This window comes from Colobus angolensis, unplaced genomic scaffold (genome assembly GCF_000951035.1).
Source record: "Colobus angolensis palliatus isolate OR3802 unplaced genomic scaffold, Cang.pa_1.0 Scaffold29, whole genome shotgun sequence".
In the NCBI taxonomy this organism is placed as follows: Eukaryota; Metazoa; Chordata; class Mammalia; order Primates; family Cercopithecidae; genus Colobus; species Colobus angolensis.
Window position 1 is genome coordinate 4,037,740 of NW_012116154.1, and position 19,847 is coordinate 4,057,586.

At 37.2% G+C, this 19,847-nt stretch overlaps 1 protein-coding gene across 2 annotated transcripts in view; it reads left to right on the plus strand.

The window, feature by feature from the left end:
* RFC1 (replication factor C (activator 1) 1, 145kDa) overlaps nucleotides 1-19,847 on the plus strand; it is a 76,965-nt gene that overhangs the window by 13,605 nt on the left and 43,513 nt on the right. For both annotated transcript variants that reach the window (XM_011949100.1, XM_011949101.1), the window contains exons 2-4: nucleotides 1,163-1,291; nucleotides 7,738-7,813; nucleotides 10,686-10,808. In XM_011949100.1, the coding sequence (XP_011804490.1) occupies nucleotides 1,163-1,291; nucleotides 7,738-7,813; nucleotides 10,686-10,808 (328 nt within the window). The remainder of the gene's footprint in view (nucleotides 1-1,162; nucleotides 1,292-7,737; nucleotides 7,814-10,685; nucleotides 10,809-19,847) is intronic.

Sequence of the window (19,847 nt, forward strand, 5' to 3'; positions counted from 1 at the left end):
TTACTGAGGAGAAAACAGATAATACACAGTAGCTTGCCCAAAATCACACAGGTAGAAAACACTAGAGCACAGATTTGAATTAAGGCTTCCGATTCTAAGGTCTGTTCCTTTTCCTCCATACCGCAGTTTCTTAAACTAAATGTTAGAGAGGTGGGGAAGACTATGCAAAGGTTAGGAAAAGTGATTCATTTTAATTGTAATTAAATACAATTACATTGTAAATGTTTCAGTATGATTAATTTGAATTCTGTGGTTTAACACGGGGGTGATTAAAGAACATATTGTAATAAGCATCAAAGGTTTTTTTTCTTCAGAATGTTGAACAATCATATAAAGGAAAACAGGAGGTTTTTAGTTGCCAGGAATGGTTAGGGTTGTGAGAGTTATTCTTCTTTCAGACTGGAGTATACGTTCCACCGACAAGGATCATATTCTCCAACTTTGTCTTCTTCCCAGTTGTGCCTGGGATGATGGGATGTGGATGTGGATGTGTATGTGCATGCATGATCAATAATAAGTAACTGCTACTTGCCTCTTTAGTAACTCTGCTGTCATTAGCAAAAATATCACTTGCTTATTTTGGTCTGTTTTTGGCCTGATTCTGAGAATTTATATTACTTTTCATTAGATCAATAATTCTTTTTTTGTTGTTGTTGTTTTTTTTTTTTTTTTGAGACGGACTCTCGCTATGTCTCCCAGGCAGGCTGGAGTGCAGTGGTGTGACTTGGGCTCACTGCAACCTCTGCCTCCTGAGTTCAAGCAATTCTGCTCCCTCAGACTCCCAAGTAGCTTTTACAGGCACCTGCCACCATGCCCAGCTAATTTTTTGTGTTTTTAGTAGAGATGGGGTTTCACCATGTTGGCTAGGCTGGTCTCAAACTCCTGACCTCAAGTGACCCACTTGCCTTGGCCTCCCAAAATGGAGGGATTACAGGCGTGAGCCGCTGCGCACGGCTGACAAATTATTCTTAACTCAGGTAAAGTTATCAGTTAACTTGTGCACATGAAAAGAAAGCTACTGTATTCATGGAACTATCTTGATAGGGAGAAATTACTCAGGGTAACCCAGTGTGTATATAAAGCTGTCCCATCTTACAATTGAAATTATAATTTTATGCAGTTAATGTTTATTCATGAATCTCCTGTTTTTTTTTTCTTTTAGGACATTCGGAAATTCTTTGGAGTAATACCAAGTGGAAAGAAACTTGTAACTGAAACAGTAAAGAAGAATGAGAAAACAAAGTCTGATGAAGAAACTTTAAAAGCAAAGAAAGGAATAAAGGAAATCAAGGTTAGTTTTCTGGATATAATTTTACATTGTATGAAATGTAAAATAAGCTCAGTTCTTATACTTTTTTTTTTTTTTTTTTTGAGACGGAGTCTTGCTCTGTTGCCCGGGCTGGAGTGCAGTGACGCGATCTTGGCTCATTGCAAGCCCTGCCTCTCAGGTTCACGCCATTTTCCTGCCTCAGCCTCCTGAGTAGCTGGGACTATAGACACCCGTCACCACGCCTGGCTAATTTTTTGCATATTTAGTAGAGATGAGGTTTCACCGTGTTAGCTACAATGGTCTCGATCTCCTGGCCTTGTGATCCTCCCCCCTCGGCCTCCCAAAGTGCTGGGAATACAGGCGTGAGCCACCGTGCCCAGCCTCAGTTCTTATACTTGATATCTTGGGAAGCTTGATATCAACTCAGAGGAAGCAGGTTTCAACTCAGAGGAAGAAGAAGAGTAATAAGGCTGTTTGTTCGTTTGTTCTTTCTCTCTCTCTCTCTCCTTTTCTCTTTCCTTTTTTCTTTTCCTCTTCTCTTCTCTTCTTTCGACAGGATCTTGCCCTGTTGCCCAGGCTGGAGTGCAGTATCATGATCACAGCCCACTGCAGCCTTGAACTCCTGGCCTCAAATGATCCTCCTGGCTTTATCTTCCATGTAGCCAGAACTACAGGTGCTTGCCATTGTGCCTGGCTAATTAAAAAAAATTATTTTTTGATAGAGATGGGGTCTCAATTATGTTAGACAGGCTGGTCTTGAACTCCTGGCCTCAAGTGATCCTCCTGCCCTTGTCTCCCAAGGTGTTGTGATTACAGGTGTGAACCATTATGCCTGGCCACTAATTCTAATTAATGTAACTTACTACATTCATAGCTTCATGTTTTCCTGATGTAGAGATATAACCCTTTTTAGTTGTTAACACTTTGCATTTTAAGACCAAAGTTTGCTCACAGAGACATGAACTCCTATGCTCAGGTGGATGGTATGAGATTTCTGGTGACGGAAGGCTTTGGAGAAAAGCTTTATTCTTTCCCCTGTTCTCTATGGGCCTGAGAGAACCTAAGATATAATGTCAACATGGAAAATAGGCCATGGCTGCAGTAGTATATTTGAATTAATATTATTTCACTTTATGTAAAGTGTAACCATTTTGCAACTCTGCAAGTCCATCTGCCACCATCACTCCATTCTTTACGCCCTAGTTGTCATATATATTACACCTACATATGTTAATACTGCACAATTCAATGTAATTTTGCTTTAAAAAGATGTGCATTTTTTAAAAAAATTAAGGCAAAAATTGCTCTTTTTATTTTACACACGTATTTGCTATTTCTGATGCTGTTCATTTCTCACTGAAGATCTGAGTTTTCATCTAACGTCATTTTCTTTCAATTTGAAGAATTTTCTTTAGCATTTTTTTGTCGTGTAGGTCTGTTGGTGATAAACCTCTGCTAAGTTTTTGTTAATCTGAAAATGCCTGTATTTTGCCTTCATTCTTGAAGGTTATTTTTGCTGGATATGGAATTTTGGGTTGACTGTTTTTTAAAAAATGTAAGCCTTTTAAAGATGTTCCACTGTTTTTTGGCTTCCAGTTTGTCTGATGAGATGCCTCCAGTCATTCATATTTTCTCATATGTGTTGTTTTTCTCATGGTTCATTAAAGAATTTTTTAATTTTTGGTCTTCAGCAGTTTGACTATGGCATACCTGAGTGTGGTTTTCTTGTGTTTATACTGTTTTGGGTTTCTGAGCTTCTTTAATCTGTAAATTTATATCTTCTATCAAAATTGGGAACTTTTTTGCTATAATTTCTTTAAATATTTTTTCTGCCTCATTCTCTCTCCTCTTCTTGAACTATAATTACATAAACATTAAAAGTTTTGATATTATCTCACGGATCATTGAGCCTTGTTCATTTTTATCAGTCTTTTTTTCAGATTGAGTACTCTCTTTTTCTGTCTTTAAGTTCATTGATTCTTCTTTTATCACCAATTTGCTGTTAAGGCTATCTAGTGCATTTTTATTTTATATATTGTATTTTTCAATTCTAGAATTTTCATTTGTTTCTTTTTCATAACTTTAATTTCTCTCCTTTAGGTCGTTGAGTGTAATTATAATAGCTGCTTTATTTTTTATTTTTTATTTTGAGACGGAGTTTTGCTCTTGTTGCCCAGGTTGGAGTGCAATGGCATCATCTTGGCTCACCACAACCTCTGCCTCCTGGGTTCAAGTGATTCTCCTGCCTCAGCCTCCCGAGTAGCTGGGATTTCAGGCATGTGCCCCCATGCCCGACTAATTTTGTATTTTTAGGAGAGTTGAGGTTTCTCCATATTGGCCAGGCTGGTCTCAAACTCCCGAACTCAGGTGATCTACCTGCCCCGGCCTCCCAAAGTGCTGGAATTATAGGCATGAGCCACTGCGCCCGGCCTAGTAGCTGCTTGAAAATTCTTGTCTGCTAATGCTGACATCTGGGTTATATCAAGATTGGTCTTCATTAAGTGCCTTTTGTCCTGATTCTTTGGGTCATGTGTTAGTTCAGGCCACCATAACAAAATACTGTAAAGTAGATGGTACTGGCTGATTAGGTGTCTGGTGAGGGCCTTTTTCCTGGTTGGTGCTTAGCTCCCTTCTTGCTGTGTCCTCACATAGTCTCTTCTTAGTGCATTTGGGTGAAGAGAGAGATTGAGCACTCTGGTGGAGAAAAAGAGAGAGACAGAAATTGAATGAGCACTCTGGTGTCTGTTCTTACAGAATGCGAATCCTGTCAGATCAGAGCCTCACCCTTATGACCTTATTTATCCTTAATTACTTGTTTAGAGATTCCACCTCCAAATATAGCCACCCCGAAGGTTATGGCTTCAACATGTGAATTTTGGGGACACAGACATTCGGGACATAACATTCCATCCATGGCCACTCAAAATTTATGTCCTTCTTGCATGCAAAATACATTCATTCCATCATAACAGCCCCCAAAGTCTTATTTCAGCATCAAGTCTGAAGTCCACAGTCTCATGTAAATATCATCCTAATCATATATGGGTGATACTTGAGGTATGAATCATCCTGAGGCAAAATTTCTCTCTAGTTGTGAACCTGTGAAACCAGATGAGGAATGTGCTTCTAAAATATGATAGTAGAACAGACATGTAGGGTAGACATTACCATTCCAAAGAGGAGAAATCAGAAGGCAGGGAGGGGCGATGGATCCCAAATAAGTCCAAAACCTAGCACGGCAAATTCCATCAGAACTTAAGCCTTGAAAATAATACTCTTTGGCTTGATGCCCTGCCCTCTAGACCCACTGGGTTAGTGGCTCTACCCCCACAACCATAGGCAGCTGTCCTGCTTCTGCAGCTCTGCTGGGCCATCCTGCCCACAAGGCTTTGGGTGGTGGCTGTCTCATCTGTTGAAACCAAGCTCCATCTTTTGAAGAGGCAGTTCTGATGGTTGATCTCTGAATTGCTTTTGGGACCATTCTTCCCTTTTCTTGAAAAATAGCCCTGTTGTCCTGTCACTGGAATCTCAGAAGTCTGACAGCCTTCTTTCATTTTGTCCTTTTTCCATGCTCTTCAATTCAAACTGACAGTGTTTTTGCTTGTATAATCCCATAATCTCTTTATCAAGTGATACTCCAGCTACATCCTTGCTATTCTCTTTAGAACATGCTTTTTCTTTTCTTTTCTTTTTTTTTTTTTTTTGAAACAATCTTGCTCTGTTGCCCAGACTGGAGTGCAGTGGCGCGATCTCAGCTCACTGCAACTTCCATCTCCCAGATTGAAGTTAATCTCCTGCCTCAGCCTGCTGAGTAGCTGGGACTGTAGTCGCGTGCCACTGTCCAGCTAATTTTTTGTATTTTTGCTGGAGTTGGGGTTTCACCATATTGGCCAGGCTGGTCTCAAACTCCTGACCTCAAGTGATCTGCCTGCCTCGACCTCCCGAAGTGCAGAGATTACAGGTGTGAGCTACCACGTCCGGCCTAGAACATGCTTTATCATTTTTTGAAATATGGACAGGCTGAGAATTTTGCAAACCTTCAAGCTCTGGTCCCTTTTTGCTGAACAGTTTCTTCTGTAGTTCATCTCTTCCCTTTTGCATTTGACTACAAGCAGTCAGAAGGACTCAGGCCGCATCTTCAGGATTTTGCTTTGAGATCTCCTCAGCTAAATATGTGATTTCATCGTTCACAAGTTCCATCTTTTACAAAGCACTAGGACCCAACTTGGCCAAGTTCTGTGCCACTTTATAGTAAGAATTGCCTTTCTTCCAATTTCCAATAATCTCTTTCTCATTTACATGTAAAACCTCACCAGGCTGACCTTTAACATTCATATTTATACCAACATTCTGTTCATGATGATATGCTCTGAGATGAAACAGGCTTCTTCTCTAGCTCTTCTCTTTTCTTCGTCAGCTCTCATTGTTATTACATCTAAAGTTCATATTTCTACCAGCAGTTCCTTCATGGTGGTCTAGGCTTTTTCTACATGCTAGAAAACGTCTAGCCTCTACCCAATTCCAAAGTCATTTCTGTATTTTAGGTTTTGTTTTTGTTTGTTTGTTTGTTTTTTTACCGTAGTACCCCATTTCTTGGTACCAAAATCTGTATTATACAGTCAGAGTTCTGTAGAGAAACAGAAGCAATAGGATGCATGTGTGTATACATAGAGAGATTTATTAGCAAGAATTGGTACCTTGATGTTTTAGTTGGGAGTCCAAAGGCAGGAAGAAAGTATCCCAGAGATGTCCCACCTCTAAGGCAGTCGGGCAGGAGGAATTCCCTCTCATTCAGGAGAGGATTAGCCTTTGTTCTTTTCAGACTTTCAGCTGATTGGATGAGACTTAATGCCATCAGGGAGGGCAATATGCTTTACTTAGTCTATTGATTTAAATATTAAGCTCATTCGAAAACATCCTTGCAGAAACACCCAATATGATGTTTGACCAAATATGTGGACATCTTGTGGTTCAGTCAGGTTCACACATAAAATTAACCTCGACAGGTCACATTTCCTCTTTATTTGTATGTTCTAGTTATTTTGGATTATCTTGGACATTGTGAATGATACAGTGTAGGAACTTTGGATCCTGTTATATTCCTTCAAAGAGTGTTGATTCTTTTGGTTTATCAGGCATTGATCTTGGCTGTACTCAAGCTCTAAACTCTTGCCTACCCTGTAATGGGCAGCAGCTGAAATCTTTATTCAATTCTTTTAACCTTAGCTAAGCACTAGGAGTTGTTCCACATATGTATAATTCAGGAGATAGCCAGAGATTTGGGTAAAGTTTACAGGCAGAATTTGGGATTTCTTTCTGTGGCTTTCTCCTTTCCTTGATACCTTCTTCTCTTACTTTTGAGTTGTAGTTGATTCTGACTCTGTCCTTGATCCAGTGGTATATGTAAATTATAATTGCTCATTTGATCCATTTTATTGCAAGCTAGTTGATTGTTCTTATGTTTTTGAAGTTTTATTGTAATGGATAGGAATAGTTGCTATTTCTACCTTATAATTGATTATAATCAGTTTTTTCACTGTCTGACTTCTTGATGCTTTCTGAGAAAATTTGAATATGTTAGAAATGTGATGTTTAACTACAAAATATAAATAATACCTTTTGCATTGGTTTTATTTAGTTTTTTTTTTTTTTTTTTTGAGATGGAGTTTCGCTCTTGTTGCACAGACTGGTATTCAATGGCGCAATCTTGGCTCACTGCAACTTCTGCCCCCCAGGTTCAAGCGATTCTCCTTCTTCAGCCTCCCGAGTAGCTGGGATTACAGGCATGCACCACCACACCTGTCTAATTTTGTATTTTTAGTCGAAGCAGAGTTTCTCCATGTTAGTCAGGCTGGTCTTGAACTCCCGACCTCAGGTGATCCGCCTGCCTTGGCCTCCCAAAGTGTTGGGATTACAGGCATGAGCCACTGTGCATGGCCGGTTTTATTTAGTTTCCTAAGGGGCATTGGTAGTGGTAGGCCATTAGATTAGCATTTATTCCTGTTTCTGTCTTTTCATTTTCAGAAAGCACTTGGCTTGTAATATCTGATATCCTTTTATTCTTTGCTGTATACATAGGTTAGTGTTGAAAGTGGAGCTGAATAATATTATAGTGTTTTCTGTAATTCTTTTTTTCCCATTGTGGTACAGTTACTGTCTGGCCTAGTTTTAGCCAATAAGGGTGTATTACTGACAGTTTAGGCTGGAGGATTCTTTGTTGTGGAGGACTGGCCTATGCATTGTAGGATATTTAGTAGCATCCCTGATCTACTTGTTAGATGACAGTAAACCTCCCTACCCCTATTTACGACAAGTAAAAATGTTTCTAGACATTGAAAAATGTCTTCTGGTGGGGGGCGGGGGTGCAAAATTCCTCCTGGTTAAAACAACTGAGCCCAAATCTAACGAGAAAAAAAGAATAGTTATATAGGCTTATTTATGTTCTGATTATACTGTGATGTTTATAGGTAAGTAGCTCCCGTAAAGAGGATGACTTCAAACAAAAGCAACCAAGCAAGAAAAAGAGGATCATCTATGATTCAGGTAATGTTTCTTCTGAGGAGCTTTAAAGTTTTAAAGTTATTGTATATCCCTTAGCACAGTGATGGGTGTGGTGGCTCACGCCTGTAATCCCAGCACTTTGGGAGGCCAAGGCAGGCAGATGACTTGAGGTCGGGAGTTTGAGACCAGCCTGGCCAACATAGTGAAACCCCGTCTCTATTAAAAATACAAAAATTAGCTGGGTGTGGTGGCATGCACCTGCAATCCCAGCTACTCGGGAGGCTGAGGTATGAGAATTGATTGAACACTGGAGGCAGAAGTGGCAGTGAGCCAAGATTGCCACTGTACTCCAATCAGGCTGACAAGAGTGAGACTTTGTCTCAAAGAAAAAAGAAAAAGTAAATAAACTATGATCTGAGACACATAGCTCTCTGAGGTGTTAATAAGTGCTGTGAGAAGGGTGCTGTATGCTCAAGTGAAATTTCAAATAATTTTATTATAGAACTTATCAGAACCAAAATCTGTATTAAAGATTCCTTCAGAAAGTGATAGAGTATGCAGCATTTGTCAAACTTAATTTGGATATATGTGTTTTTATTTAATTTGATTGATTTATTTAGAGACAGTCTTGCCCTGTTGCCTAGGTTGGAATGCAGTGGTGTGATCTTGGCTCACTGCAACCTCTGCCTCCCAGGTTCAAGTGATTCTTGTGCTTCGGACACTGCAGTAGCTGGAACTACAGGCATGCAGCACCATGTCTAGCTAATTTTTGTAATTTTAGTGGAGATGGGGTTTTACCACGTATCCCAGGCTGGTCTCGAACTCCTGGCCTCAAGCAATTCACCTTCCTCGGCCTTTCAAAGTGTTGGGATTGCAGGCACGAGCCTCTGCATCTGGCCCTGTTATTTTTAAAAATACTTGTATTAATTTCTTTTCCAGTTGAGGTTGTTGGAAGTTAAATTTGAAAAATAGTGCCTTAGAATACTGTTTTTAAAGCAAAAATCTAAAATTTAATTTTTGTGCCTTATTGAAAGATCTGGCTTTTTTGAGTTGCATTTAAAAAGGAATAAACACAATTTAAAGGCTTTTCTTTGAATGTAATTTTAAAATAGGGAACAAATTTTTTTGCATGCCTTTTATGATGCACAAAATCATAGTAAAATGATGATAGAATTCAGAAAGTGTCAGTTTTTGCTTTTGTGGAGAAGATCTGTCTCTTCTGTTTTATTTTTATTTTTTTTGAGACGGAGTTTTGTTCTCTCACCAAGGCTGGAGTGCAGTGGCACGATCTCTGCTCACTACAACCTCTGCCTCCTGGGTTCAGGATTCTGATTCTCCTGCCTCAGCCTCCCAAGTAGCTGGGATTACAGGTGCCCACCACCATGCCTGGCTAATTTTTATAGCTTTTAGTAGAAAAGGGATTTCACTATGTTGGCCAGGCTGGTCTTGAACTCCTGACCTCAGGTGATTTTGCCTGCCTTGGCCTTCCAAAGTGTTGGGATTACAGGCGTGAGCCACTGTACCCGGCCTTCTGGTGTGAATTCTTAAAATAAAAAATGTGCCTAAAGAAGCATTTATGGATTGTCAAGATTTTCACAGTACTATCAAAGGTTCTGAATTCTGAAAGTACTTAAGTGCTTACTGTGTGCCTTTTATTGCTCTGTATTGTAAAGAATTTGAAAGAAGTACGTGTTCCTCTTCCCCAGGAGTTTTGTTTGTTGGGAAACTGGAAATGTGTTTGATATAGTTTACTACAGTGTGACAGGATTTATAAATGCATGGTGCAAGGGAAGAGGAAGGACACTAAAGTTTATGAAACATCTATTTTGTACCAGGCACTATGCCAGGTACTCACACTTTTTTCCTGACTTTTATTTAAGTGCCCTGGGAGATTAGGCTGTGGTAAACAGAATAATGGCCCCAAAAGATATCCACAGCCTAATTCCTAGAACCTGTGACTATATTAGGTTATATGGGAAGGGGAAGTAAAAGTTACAGATGGTGTTAAGATGGCTAATCAGATGACCTTAAAAGTAGGGAGATTAGGTCAGGCGTGGTGGCTCTTGCCTGTAGTCCCAGCACTTTTGGAGGCTGAGGCAGGTGGATCACTTGAGGTCAGTCAGGAGTTCCAGACCAGCCTGGCCAACATAGTAAAACCCCGTCTCTACTAAAAACACAAAAATTAACTGGGCGTGGTGGCATACGCCTGTAGTCCCAGCTACTGAGGAGTCTGAGGCAGGAGAATCGCTTGAACCCGGAAGGCAGAGGTTGCAGTGAGCTGAGATCACTCCACTGCACTCCAGCTTGGGCAACAGAGTGAGACTCCGTCTCAAAAAAGAAAAATAAAATAGGGACATTATGCTGGATTATCTGGGTGGGCTCAGTGTAGTTACAAGGAATAGGGAGGCAGAAAAAGGGTTTAGAGAGTGAGATTAACTGTGGAGGAAGGTTAGAGGATCCAGGAGATGGCAACATGAGGACTTTTCGCTTGATGCTGCTGGCTTTGAAGATGGAGGAAGGGTCCTTGAGCCAGGAAATGCTGGCATCCACTAGAGATTGGAAAAGGCAAATAAAATTCTTTCTTAGAGTGTCCAGAAAGGAACATAGCCCTGCTGGTACCTTGAGTGGTCCAATGAGACCCATATTCACCGTCTATCTAACCTCCAAAACTGGAAGATAATAAATTTAGTGGCTTAGTTGTTTTAAGCCACTAAGTTTGTGGTCATTTATTATAGCTGGAATAGGAAACTAATACATAGTCTTAACACCGAGTAAAAGTAACCTGTGAGAATTCGCAGAAGACATGTGCCTTGAAAAAGACCTTGAGGAATTGGTTCACCATGACTACTTTAAAAATGCACTGTATTATAATAGTTCTTTTCCAAGTTTCATTTTATTTTTCTCTCACATACAGATTCAGAGTCAGAGGAGACGTTGCAGGTAAAAAATGCCAAAAAGCAACCAGAAAAATCGCCAGTATCTTCTAAACCTGGTAAAATTTCACGGCAGGATCCTGTTACATACATTTCAGAAACAGGTAAGGTTGCATTGTGTGTTATGTTCTTGAGTTTTTTGTTGGTGTCTAAATGTACCTCCTTCACTTTGAATGGAATTTCTACTGCCTTTTTGCTTTGTTGAGTTATATTTATCAGGGAAGGCTGGGATCATCTTTGGCATTTCCTGTGGATTAAGGACCAATTACAGGGAAATTGGCTCTTGGAATTTTTTTTAAGTGCTTGTACTGAATCATATAAGTTGAAGCTTAATCTTGAATCACATATTAAAATAGTATTGGGTTGTTTTAGAACTAGTTTTTTAATGTAAGCTTTTTATCTGGCTGGCCAAAGTCAATAATCTAAGTGTACAGTGATTACTCACATTTGTGATTTATTATTTAGCACTGATGTTGAATTCCTTGTATTCTCTGGTGACACTGAAAATTAAAGTATTGGGTTTTTTAAAGAAGATTGTTTTGTACTTAAATTTAATTCTGTTAGATCTGTTTTAAGAGTAATCAAAGTGCAAAGGACATTTATAAATAATTATGTGCTAATCTGAAATATTTTATTGTGTAAATAATTGTTTCATGAATACTGTTCTTTTATGTAAGGATCCCAGAGTTATATTGTCATCCTAGAAGAAAAGCTCAGATAAGTTAGTGGTGAAGTCATTTCGATTGTAACGTTGTTAACCCTTGGAGGAGACCATAACCGAAATAATACGGGATGATGTACATGAAAGGGCCAGACCCAGTGCCTGACACATTGAGTAGGCAGTCCAAAGGAAAAAATAAAAAGGAAAACCAAGTCCATAGATGAACTTTGTAAGTTATGTGAAACATTTGTTGATGAAATTGTTCAAAATATTAAAGACAAAATGTAAGTGATGTGAGCATATTTTTTTGGGAAATTTTTCCTAAACTGAGATGTTTCTTTGTTATAGGCAGGTGATTGACTCTTAACCTTTTCGTGCTGTTGCTAAATATCTGCTCAGGCACATTGTGTAAACGAACCCTTAAATTGAGAGGCTCTCCTCTTAGCTCTGGCTACCTTTGTGAAGTTTTGAACATGTGGGAGGGGAGAGTAAGAACAGTATGGTGATAGGTTTATTATGTAACTGAAGGTGGTGTGATCAGGCTTTCCAGTGACACCCTGAGAAACGTCAAAGTTAGTGTGCAGCCAGCCATGGCCTTCAACTGGGGATCAAGGCTGTTGTTATCTGGTGATTTTAAGTAAACAAAAAGGTCAGACAATTTAAGTTCTGATCACAGTTTCTTTCACTTTGGACTGTTTATTTCAGACAAGCAATTTTTTTCTTTCTGTATCAGTCATCCATTAAGATGAGCAATATTTGAATGTTACTTTCTGAAGAGATGTCCAGCTTTTTATCTGAAAACTTTTTATGAACATTAGGCAGTGTTCGTGTCATTTGCTGGTAGCATATACATGTGAAAGTAAACATTGTCCTCTTGTTTTAGCTAAAAATCTTGGGGTATGATGTACCTATCTAAGGTGGTGTTCAGTATTATGCATTCTATTTTTTTCTTAGAATTCAGATGTAGGGAAGAAGCTTGCTTTATTATTGCTTGTTTTATCTTTTCATACTTTATTGTTTGAAATGATAGGTAAATGGGAAGAAGATAAGCCTTTTCCTTCATACAAGAGAATGAGACTATTAAAAAAAGTCCATAATAAGATTGGCATAATAAAATCACAAATATAAGAGTTTCAAAAAAGAGAAGTGCAGCTTTTTCAAATTAATATTCTACTGGAAAATCCTTGACCTTAAAGTAATACTTTCGTTACTCTTTACTTTAGGCTAAAACCATACTTTTCAATATTGGGTCATAAATATTTTTGTTTTATATTAGCAGTATAAGGTTAAATAAAATGTGTGTGTGTGTGTGTGTGTGTGTGTAATAGAATTGGGCATTACCTCATTCCATAAAATAGAATGAGTATTCCCAATATTTGTGTAATAGTTTAAAAGTAAAAATTCTAATCTAAAACTGTATTGTTTATCTGGAGATTGGAGCTTCTTGTGGAAAAGTATCATATGACATGATTCAGTTTTAAAAAACCTGTTAATTCCAAAAGATAGGATTTTTTTTCATTATTGCATACTTTATCTTTTCTTATCTTCTATTTTCTGATTTTAAAAACAACCTTTGGTTCTATTGGCATTTTTCTTGTGGCATAGCATATATACTGTTGAAAAGCATGGCCTTGGTTAAATCTTTACTTAACTTTCCTTGTGTTTTAGTTTACTTCTATGTAAAATGGAGACATCACTAGTAGCTGCATCAGCAGCCTTTTGTGATAGTCAAATGAGATAATGCTTGAAAAGCATTTAAAATAGGGTCTGACTTAGGATCTAAAATAGTAAATGCTCAATAAGTGTTAACTGTTATTCTTATGTTTTGACTCTCTTATAAGCCTACATCTGCCTTTAAAGACATTTTGTATTTGTTTACTTACTTAGGGCTTTCTATTGACTTTGTAATTGAGCTTTAGAAATTTGGAAATGATATTTGGTCCACTTATGTTATGGATTTGTGTGGTCCAGTATGGGAACTACTAGTTATTTGTGGCTGTGGAGCACTTGAAATGTGCTTAGTCTGAATTGAGAATGCTGTGAATGTGAAATACACACAGATTTCACACAGCAAAGGAAACACTCAACAAAATGAAATGACAGCCTATAGATTGGGACAAAATTTGCAAATCATATGTCTGATAAGGGGTTGATATCTAAAATGTGTGAATAATTCATACAATTCAATAGAAAAACAGTCAAACTTAAAAATAGGTAAAGGACCTGAAGAGACATTCTCCAAAGAATGCATAAAAGTGGCCAACAGGTATATGAAAAAGTGTTTAATATCATTAATCCTTAGGGAAATGCAAATCAAAACCAGTGTGCAGTAACACCTCACTCGTTAGGATGGTTATCATTAAAGAGTAAAGGGATAACAAATGTTATTCAGGGTGTGCAGAAAAGGGAGCCTGTACACCATTGGTGGTAATGTAGATTGGTGCAGCCATTATGGAAAACAGCATGGAGGAGCCCAATGAAATTAAAAATAAAACCGCCATATGACCCAGCAATCTCTCTTCTGGGCATATACCTAAAGGAAATGAAATCACCACTTCAGAAAGTTATCTGCACTCCCATATTCATTGCAGCATTATGCACAATAGCCAAGATATGGAAACAACCTAAGTATCAGACGGTGGATGGATGAAGGAATTGTGGTATATGTAATAATGGAATATTATTTGGCTTAAAAAAAGAAGGAGGTTCTGTCATTTGCCACAGCGTGTATGAACCCGGCGGACATTATGTTAAATGAAATGTCAGGCACAGAAAGAAGAATATTGAGTGATCTCACTTACAATGCGAACTCTTAAAAAAAAGTCAATAGAGAATGCAACAGTAGTTGCTGGGGGGTTGAGGAGGACATGGGGAGGGAGATATTGATTAGAGGTTACAAAGTAGCAGATACATGGGATGAACAAGTCCAGAGATCTAATGTATAACATGAGGACTATAGTTAATAAAGTTGTACTGTATTTGGGATTCCTGCAAAATTAGTACATTTTAGTTGCTCTTGCCACAAAAATAAAATGAGTAACTATGTGAGGTTATGGATATGTTAATTTGCTTCACTATAGTATTTATTTTACTATCTATATATCCCCTAACATCATGTTGTCTACTTTAGATATATACAATAAAATTTATTTTAAAAACACAGATTTCAAAGACTTCCTACACAAAAAAGGTAAACTACCTTGTTAATTTTTTGTTATTGATCCCATTTTGAAATGCTAATAATTTGGATCTATTGGGTTAGATAAAATACACTTTTAAAATTAATTTCACTTCTTTCTACTTTTAAAAATGTGGCTGTGAGAAAATTTGAAATTTTATATGTGGCTTGCATTTTATTTCTGTTGCATAGTGCTTTATAAGCAATGAAAAACAGATTTAGGAAAAATGTAGGTTTCAAGTATTTTTGCTTATATTATTATACAGCTAGCTTTTTAGATTATTGTTATACAGATTTTTAGGCTTTCCGTTTTGCTCAATGAGAAATATTTTTCATCATCACTTTGATTAGCTCTGTCTTCTACTAGGATTTATTGATTTTTAAAAAGTAATTTAACCACATTAATTTCCCAAGTTACAGGAAAAGGAAAGAACTGCTTATAAATATCTTTATAGCCAACTATTGACTCTAGTAAAATGTTCTTCAAGGTTGGTAAAAACCCAAATACTTGTTGTACTGGGTAAATATATTTACTTTTAGCTGTTTAATGAAGTGAGAGACCTTGAGTCTTGTTTGGCGAAGATTGACCTTTTATTATGGTTTCATCAGTGCCTGCTGTTTGATCGAAAATGGTGGGGGTTTTTCCTGCCTTGAATTGTTTGACTGGTAATTTTAATTGTGCACATAATTCCGGAGGCAGTTAGTACTCCTGAATTTATAATTATTTGAGGAGTGTTAAATGGGAAAAAAATTGGTGATGTTGTGTTCTCTAGGTTACAGGTTACCATGTAATAACAGTGACTTATGACTTTGGAAAATAGTAGCAGAAAATATTCTTGGCGATATGTGTAACATTCTCTTTGCTAACTTTTAGAGACATATAGTTTTGTGCACGAGACAAATAGGTATAGATTCTGTATATGATAGAGAGCTTCTCTTAGATGTTTTCAGGGAAACCTAGAGTGATAAGGGTAGAAAATTTCCTTCAAGTGAGCATTATATTTTTTTGATTATACTTGTTCAAAAATTAATAATGCTTTGTACACTAAAATTCTGTATAAAGGAAACTAAATTTAGAATTTCTGAAGATGAGGTATTTAAATTAATATTATTTTAAATTACCTAAGTAAATGTTTCATTCACACACACACACACACACACACACACACACACACAAGTAGCATCTTACTGTAAAATTTCTACAGCTTGCTTTTTCTTTTTTTTTTTTGAGATGGAGTTTTGCTCTCGTTATGATCTTGGCTCACCGCAACCTCTGCCTCCCGGGTTCAAGCGCATCTCCTGCCTCAACCTCCTGAGTAGCTGAGATTACAGGCATGCACCACCATGCCTGGCTAATGTTGTATTTTTAGTAGAGACGAGCTTTCTCCATGTTGGTCAGGCTGATCTCGAACTCCCGACCTCAGGTGATCCACCTGCCTCAGCCTCCCAAAGTGCTGGGATTACAGGCGAGAGCCACTGCGCCTGGTTTACAGCTTGCTTTTTCATAACTTAATGCCTTCACCCTCCCTTCTCCCTTCCCTCCCAGTAGAAGAATTGAGTAGATCTTTGGATGTCTCTCGTACACTTAATTTTTTAATGTCATCTAGTTTTATATCTTCTACAAATTTGATAGATGTATCTTTGTGTTTCTTTCTGAATCATTATTAAAATTGTTTGGCATTAAGGGACAAAATTTTTTTCAAAATTTGCTTTGAATCATCAGCACCCTGGATATAGCTGTTTAGTTTCTTATGTATAGCTAATTACTTATGAATCTTAGTAATGACTATTATTTTATATTTCTCTATCTTACCATAAATCAGTGTTTCTCAACCAAGGGTGATATTGCCTTCTGAGGGACCTTTGGCAATATCTGGAGACAGTTTTGGTTGTCACAACTGGGGGATGCTGTGGCATGTAATTGGCAGAGGCCAGGTATGCCACTAAGCATCCCACAATGCACAGGACAGAGAGTTACTTGGCTTAAAATGTCAATAACGTGGAGGTTAGAAACCCTGCCTCTTATCAGAAGAGAATTTGGTAGATACTTTAAGTCCAGATATCATTTTTAGTATTCATTTCACCTACTAGTCTGATAACTCACAGAGGAAATAAAGGCTTAGGCCTTAGTTTATGCTCAGTGAGACCTTGTCTACTTCAGTTGAGTGCCATATGTTGCTCCTGACCTGTTCATGATGTTACTGCATAGCATTGTCACTAAATCTGTAATCTTCTGTAGTTCTGTGGTTGCGGATCTGCCTTTCTTTTTTTTTTTTTTTTTGACAATTAGGACTTCGTTTCTTTAATCTTCAGGGATTTCTATTTTATATGATGATTCAAAGGTCACCGATAGTGCTTTAGCAATTTTATCTGCAAATGCACATATTTATGAGAGCTAGATGCTTTCTTATAATCTTTTTTGCTAATTTGTTCTTCAATTCTCTTTTATTAGTGTGTATCACGAGACCTGAAAAAAATTAAGTGGCATATGGAGAGGAAGGAGATTTGAAAAGGGCACAGTAAATAATGAGACATTAAAATATTGAGGTTCTGAAGCATTTTTGAAAATGAACAGACTGTTCTGGTGACACGTACTTTGCTGTCAGGCACTTGTGAGATTATGAGGGACATAGGACTGTATTCCAGAATGCCAAGGAAGTAGAATTATGTTATGAAAATATCATTAAGTACTAATAATATACAACACAATATATAATAATAAAATAATATACAAAGTGACTTATACTTGGCTTTGATACTAAGACCAGCACTGTTCTCTCCTCTTATGTGGGGAAGATGTATGTGAATGGCAGTGGGGAAATTGCATTGCAGAATCACTCCCTTAGCTCTGTGGCCAGGCAGGTTTCCTTCTATTGACCGTTTTATGCCTTAGAATTGTAAGAAGCTTTGGGTGATGTATCTGTGGCAACTACCCAGGCCTTTCCCCCACTTTTTCTTATTTAGGCATTCCAGTGGACTCGGTACCCATGTGGTGGATAACATCACATTGCAAGCCAGTACTTTTTTCTCTTATTTATTATTGCTCAGCTACCTCACTAGACCCCATGAATTATAAAATAAGGTTTATTTTTAAAATGTAACTGACTCTTTTTGATTCTAAGAGGATTCATTTGTAGTGAATCATGAGATCTCTGGTTTCTTGATTGAAGATGAGCAGTCTTAGAAGTTTTATTTTATGCCGATATGTATAGAATGTCTGATTTATCATATAAATGGGCAAAAGTGGTATGTTTAGTTTCTCTTCCATCCACTTAATTTAACCAATATTTATTGAAGGCTTGGCTCATACATGAACCTTTTTCTGTCTCTAAAACCAAAATGATGGTTTAGATTTTTGACTCATGGAAATATTGAAAAGAAGCTTTATAGAAAAAGACTTTGAACAGTTTGATTCGTTTTTTAGTTTTTGACTTGTTGCTAAATAAGTTATTTTTAGTCCCTGTAACTGGATCTCTTCATTAATTTGCTTTTTGTGTATTCTAGACCAAAGAAAAGAAAACCACAGAATTAGAATTCAGAGATCTGTTTGGAAAGGCCAGATTCTCAGCAGTATGAATTCCAGAATTAGATTTTTTTCCTTCTTGCCTTATAAATAGATTTTTATATGGACCCCCACATTTTTTATTTCTCTTTTGTTATTCTTCTAAATAAATGAATGTATCTAACTCAGAATGTCAAAGCAATCTTCTCTCCCACGCAGTTCCTCTGCTGTGTGTAGGATAATATGATAATGCTAGTTTGCTTGGTTGTTGGTACCGCATTTGAGGTTATGTTGCCTATAAATACAAATAAATGGTGTTTTTACAAGAAGACAGATATCCTAGAGGGAAAATCTAAGTGTTCAATTGTTCGTGATTTTCAACCAGTTCTCCTCAATTTGACTTAGATCTGTTTATCATTATTTTATTGTAAGTTTCTGGGGAGAAGAGAACATGGTTTGCCTTTGGCTTCTGATGAGGCGGAATCCAATTTAAGCTTATTAGAAAACAAGAACAAATGTTAAAAAAGAATAACTACAACTTTATTTGGAATGTTTCATCTCTACACACTGTGTAGGATTGTAAAATATTTATTTTACATGAGGATCCTCACAGCAACACCTGTTAAGTCACTGTCTGTTGGAAGCAGCTAGTTGTACCCTTGGCCTGTTTTGTCTTCTTTCCATAATATATTGGTATAGCCTTTAAAATGTTAAAGGCAAAGGAACTTTAAGACCACTAGTTCAGAAGTCATAGTAGAGAAACAGTAGGACTGCTTGTTTTTCAAGTTTTCTGGTTTCATCAAGGCAAGATGACAGTGTTTTCAGATATACCTGTGGCTTATAGGATACCATATTTATTTATAAAATAAATATGAAATCCTTTATATTTGTGAGAAATATCTCAATGCTTAGGATCATGAATTTGCTTTTTTTTTTTTTTTAAAAAAAATGTTATTCTCATAACTGTAAGGAGTATGGGGAAATTGACAAATCAGGGGGTACTAAATAGGTATTAAAGCAAGGGAGCCAGTCCTTGAAAATTACCCTCCCTTTTTCTTTTCATAACTGTGTTTTACTAGAGTTACTCGTACCTTCTGAGGGGCTTAGAGAGCTATTTATTTTGTAGTTAACAGAGAAAAGGAGCCTTATTTGCAATTTTTGTTTATCCCAATGAAAACATACTTAAAATATCTTGTAGAACACTCCCATATTTTTTCTTTGGAGATCCATGTGTAATTAAATTTTTTCAGAAATTATAACAATGTTTATAAACTTATGCCTGTGTTTAGCTATAGCACATTTTTTTGATCTATAGCTTAAAGACATTGTTCAATTCAAATTCATGTATTCAGAGAGTGGCTCTGTTACCCTCCACTATTGTACGGAGATCTCTGGTAGAGGAGGCTCATGACAAGAACCTCCCTTTTTAGGGGTGATGTTTATACCTATAACATTAGGGTGCACATAAAAGAACAGAGTGATGCATTTTGTTTTTTTGACAGCTTAATTTTGCTATTTTCATGAATTTTTTTTTTTTTTTGAGTCTTGAAATTTGGGCTTAATTTTTCATGGCTTCATGAGTCCATTGTATAGTTAGACCATAATTTATATAAATATTTTCCCGATTTCAAGCATTTCAGTTGCTTACACTTTTCATGCTCCTAATAGTGTGATGACTAGACTAAATTTATATGTAAATATTTGTCATCACCTCTGATTATCTCCAAGAGTTACTATGCTAAAGGAGATGAACTTCTTTAAGGTTCTGGGTGTGTTCTACCAAATTACTTTCTAGAAAAGTC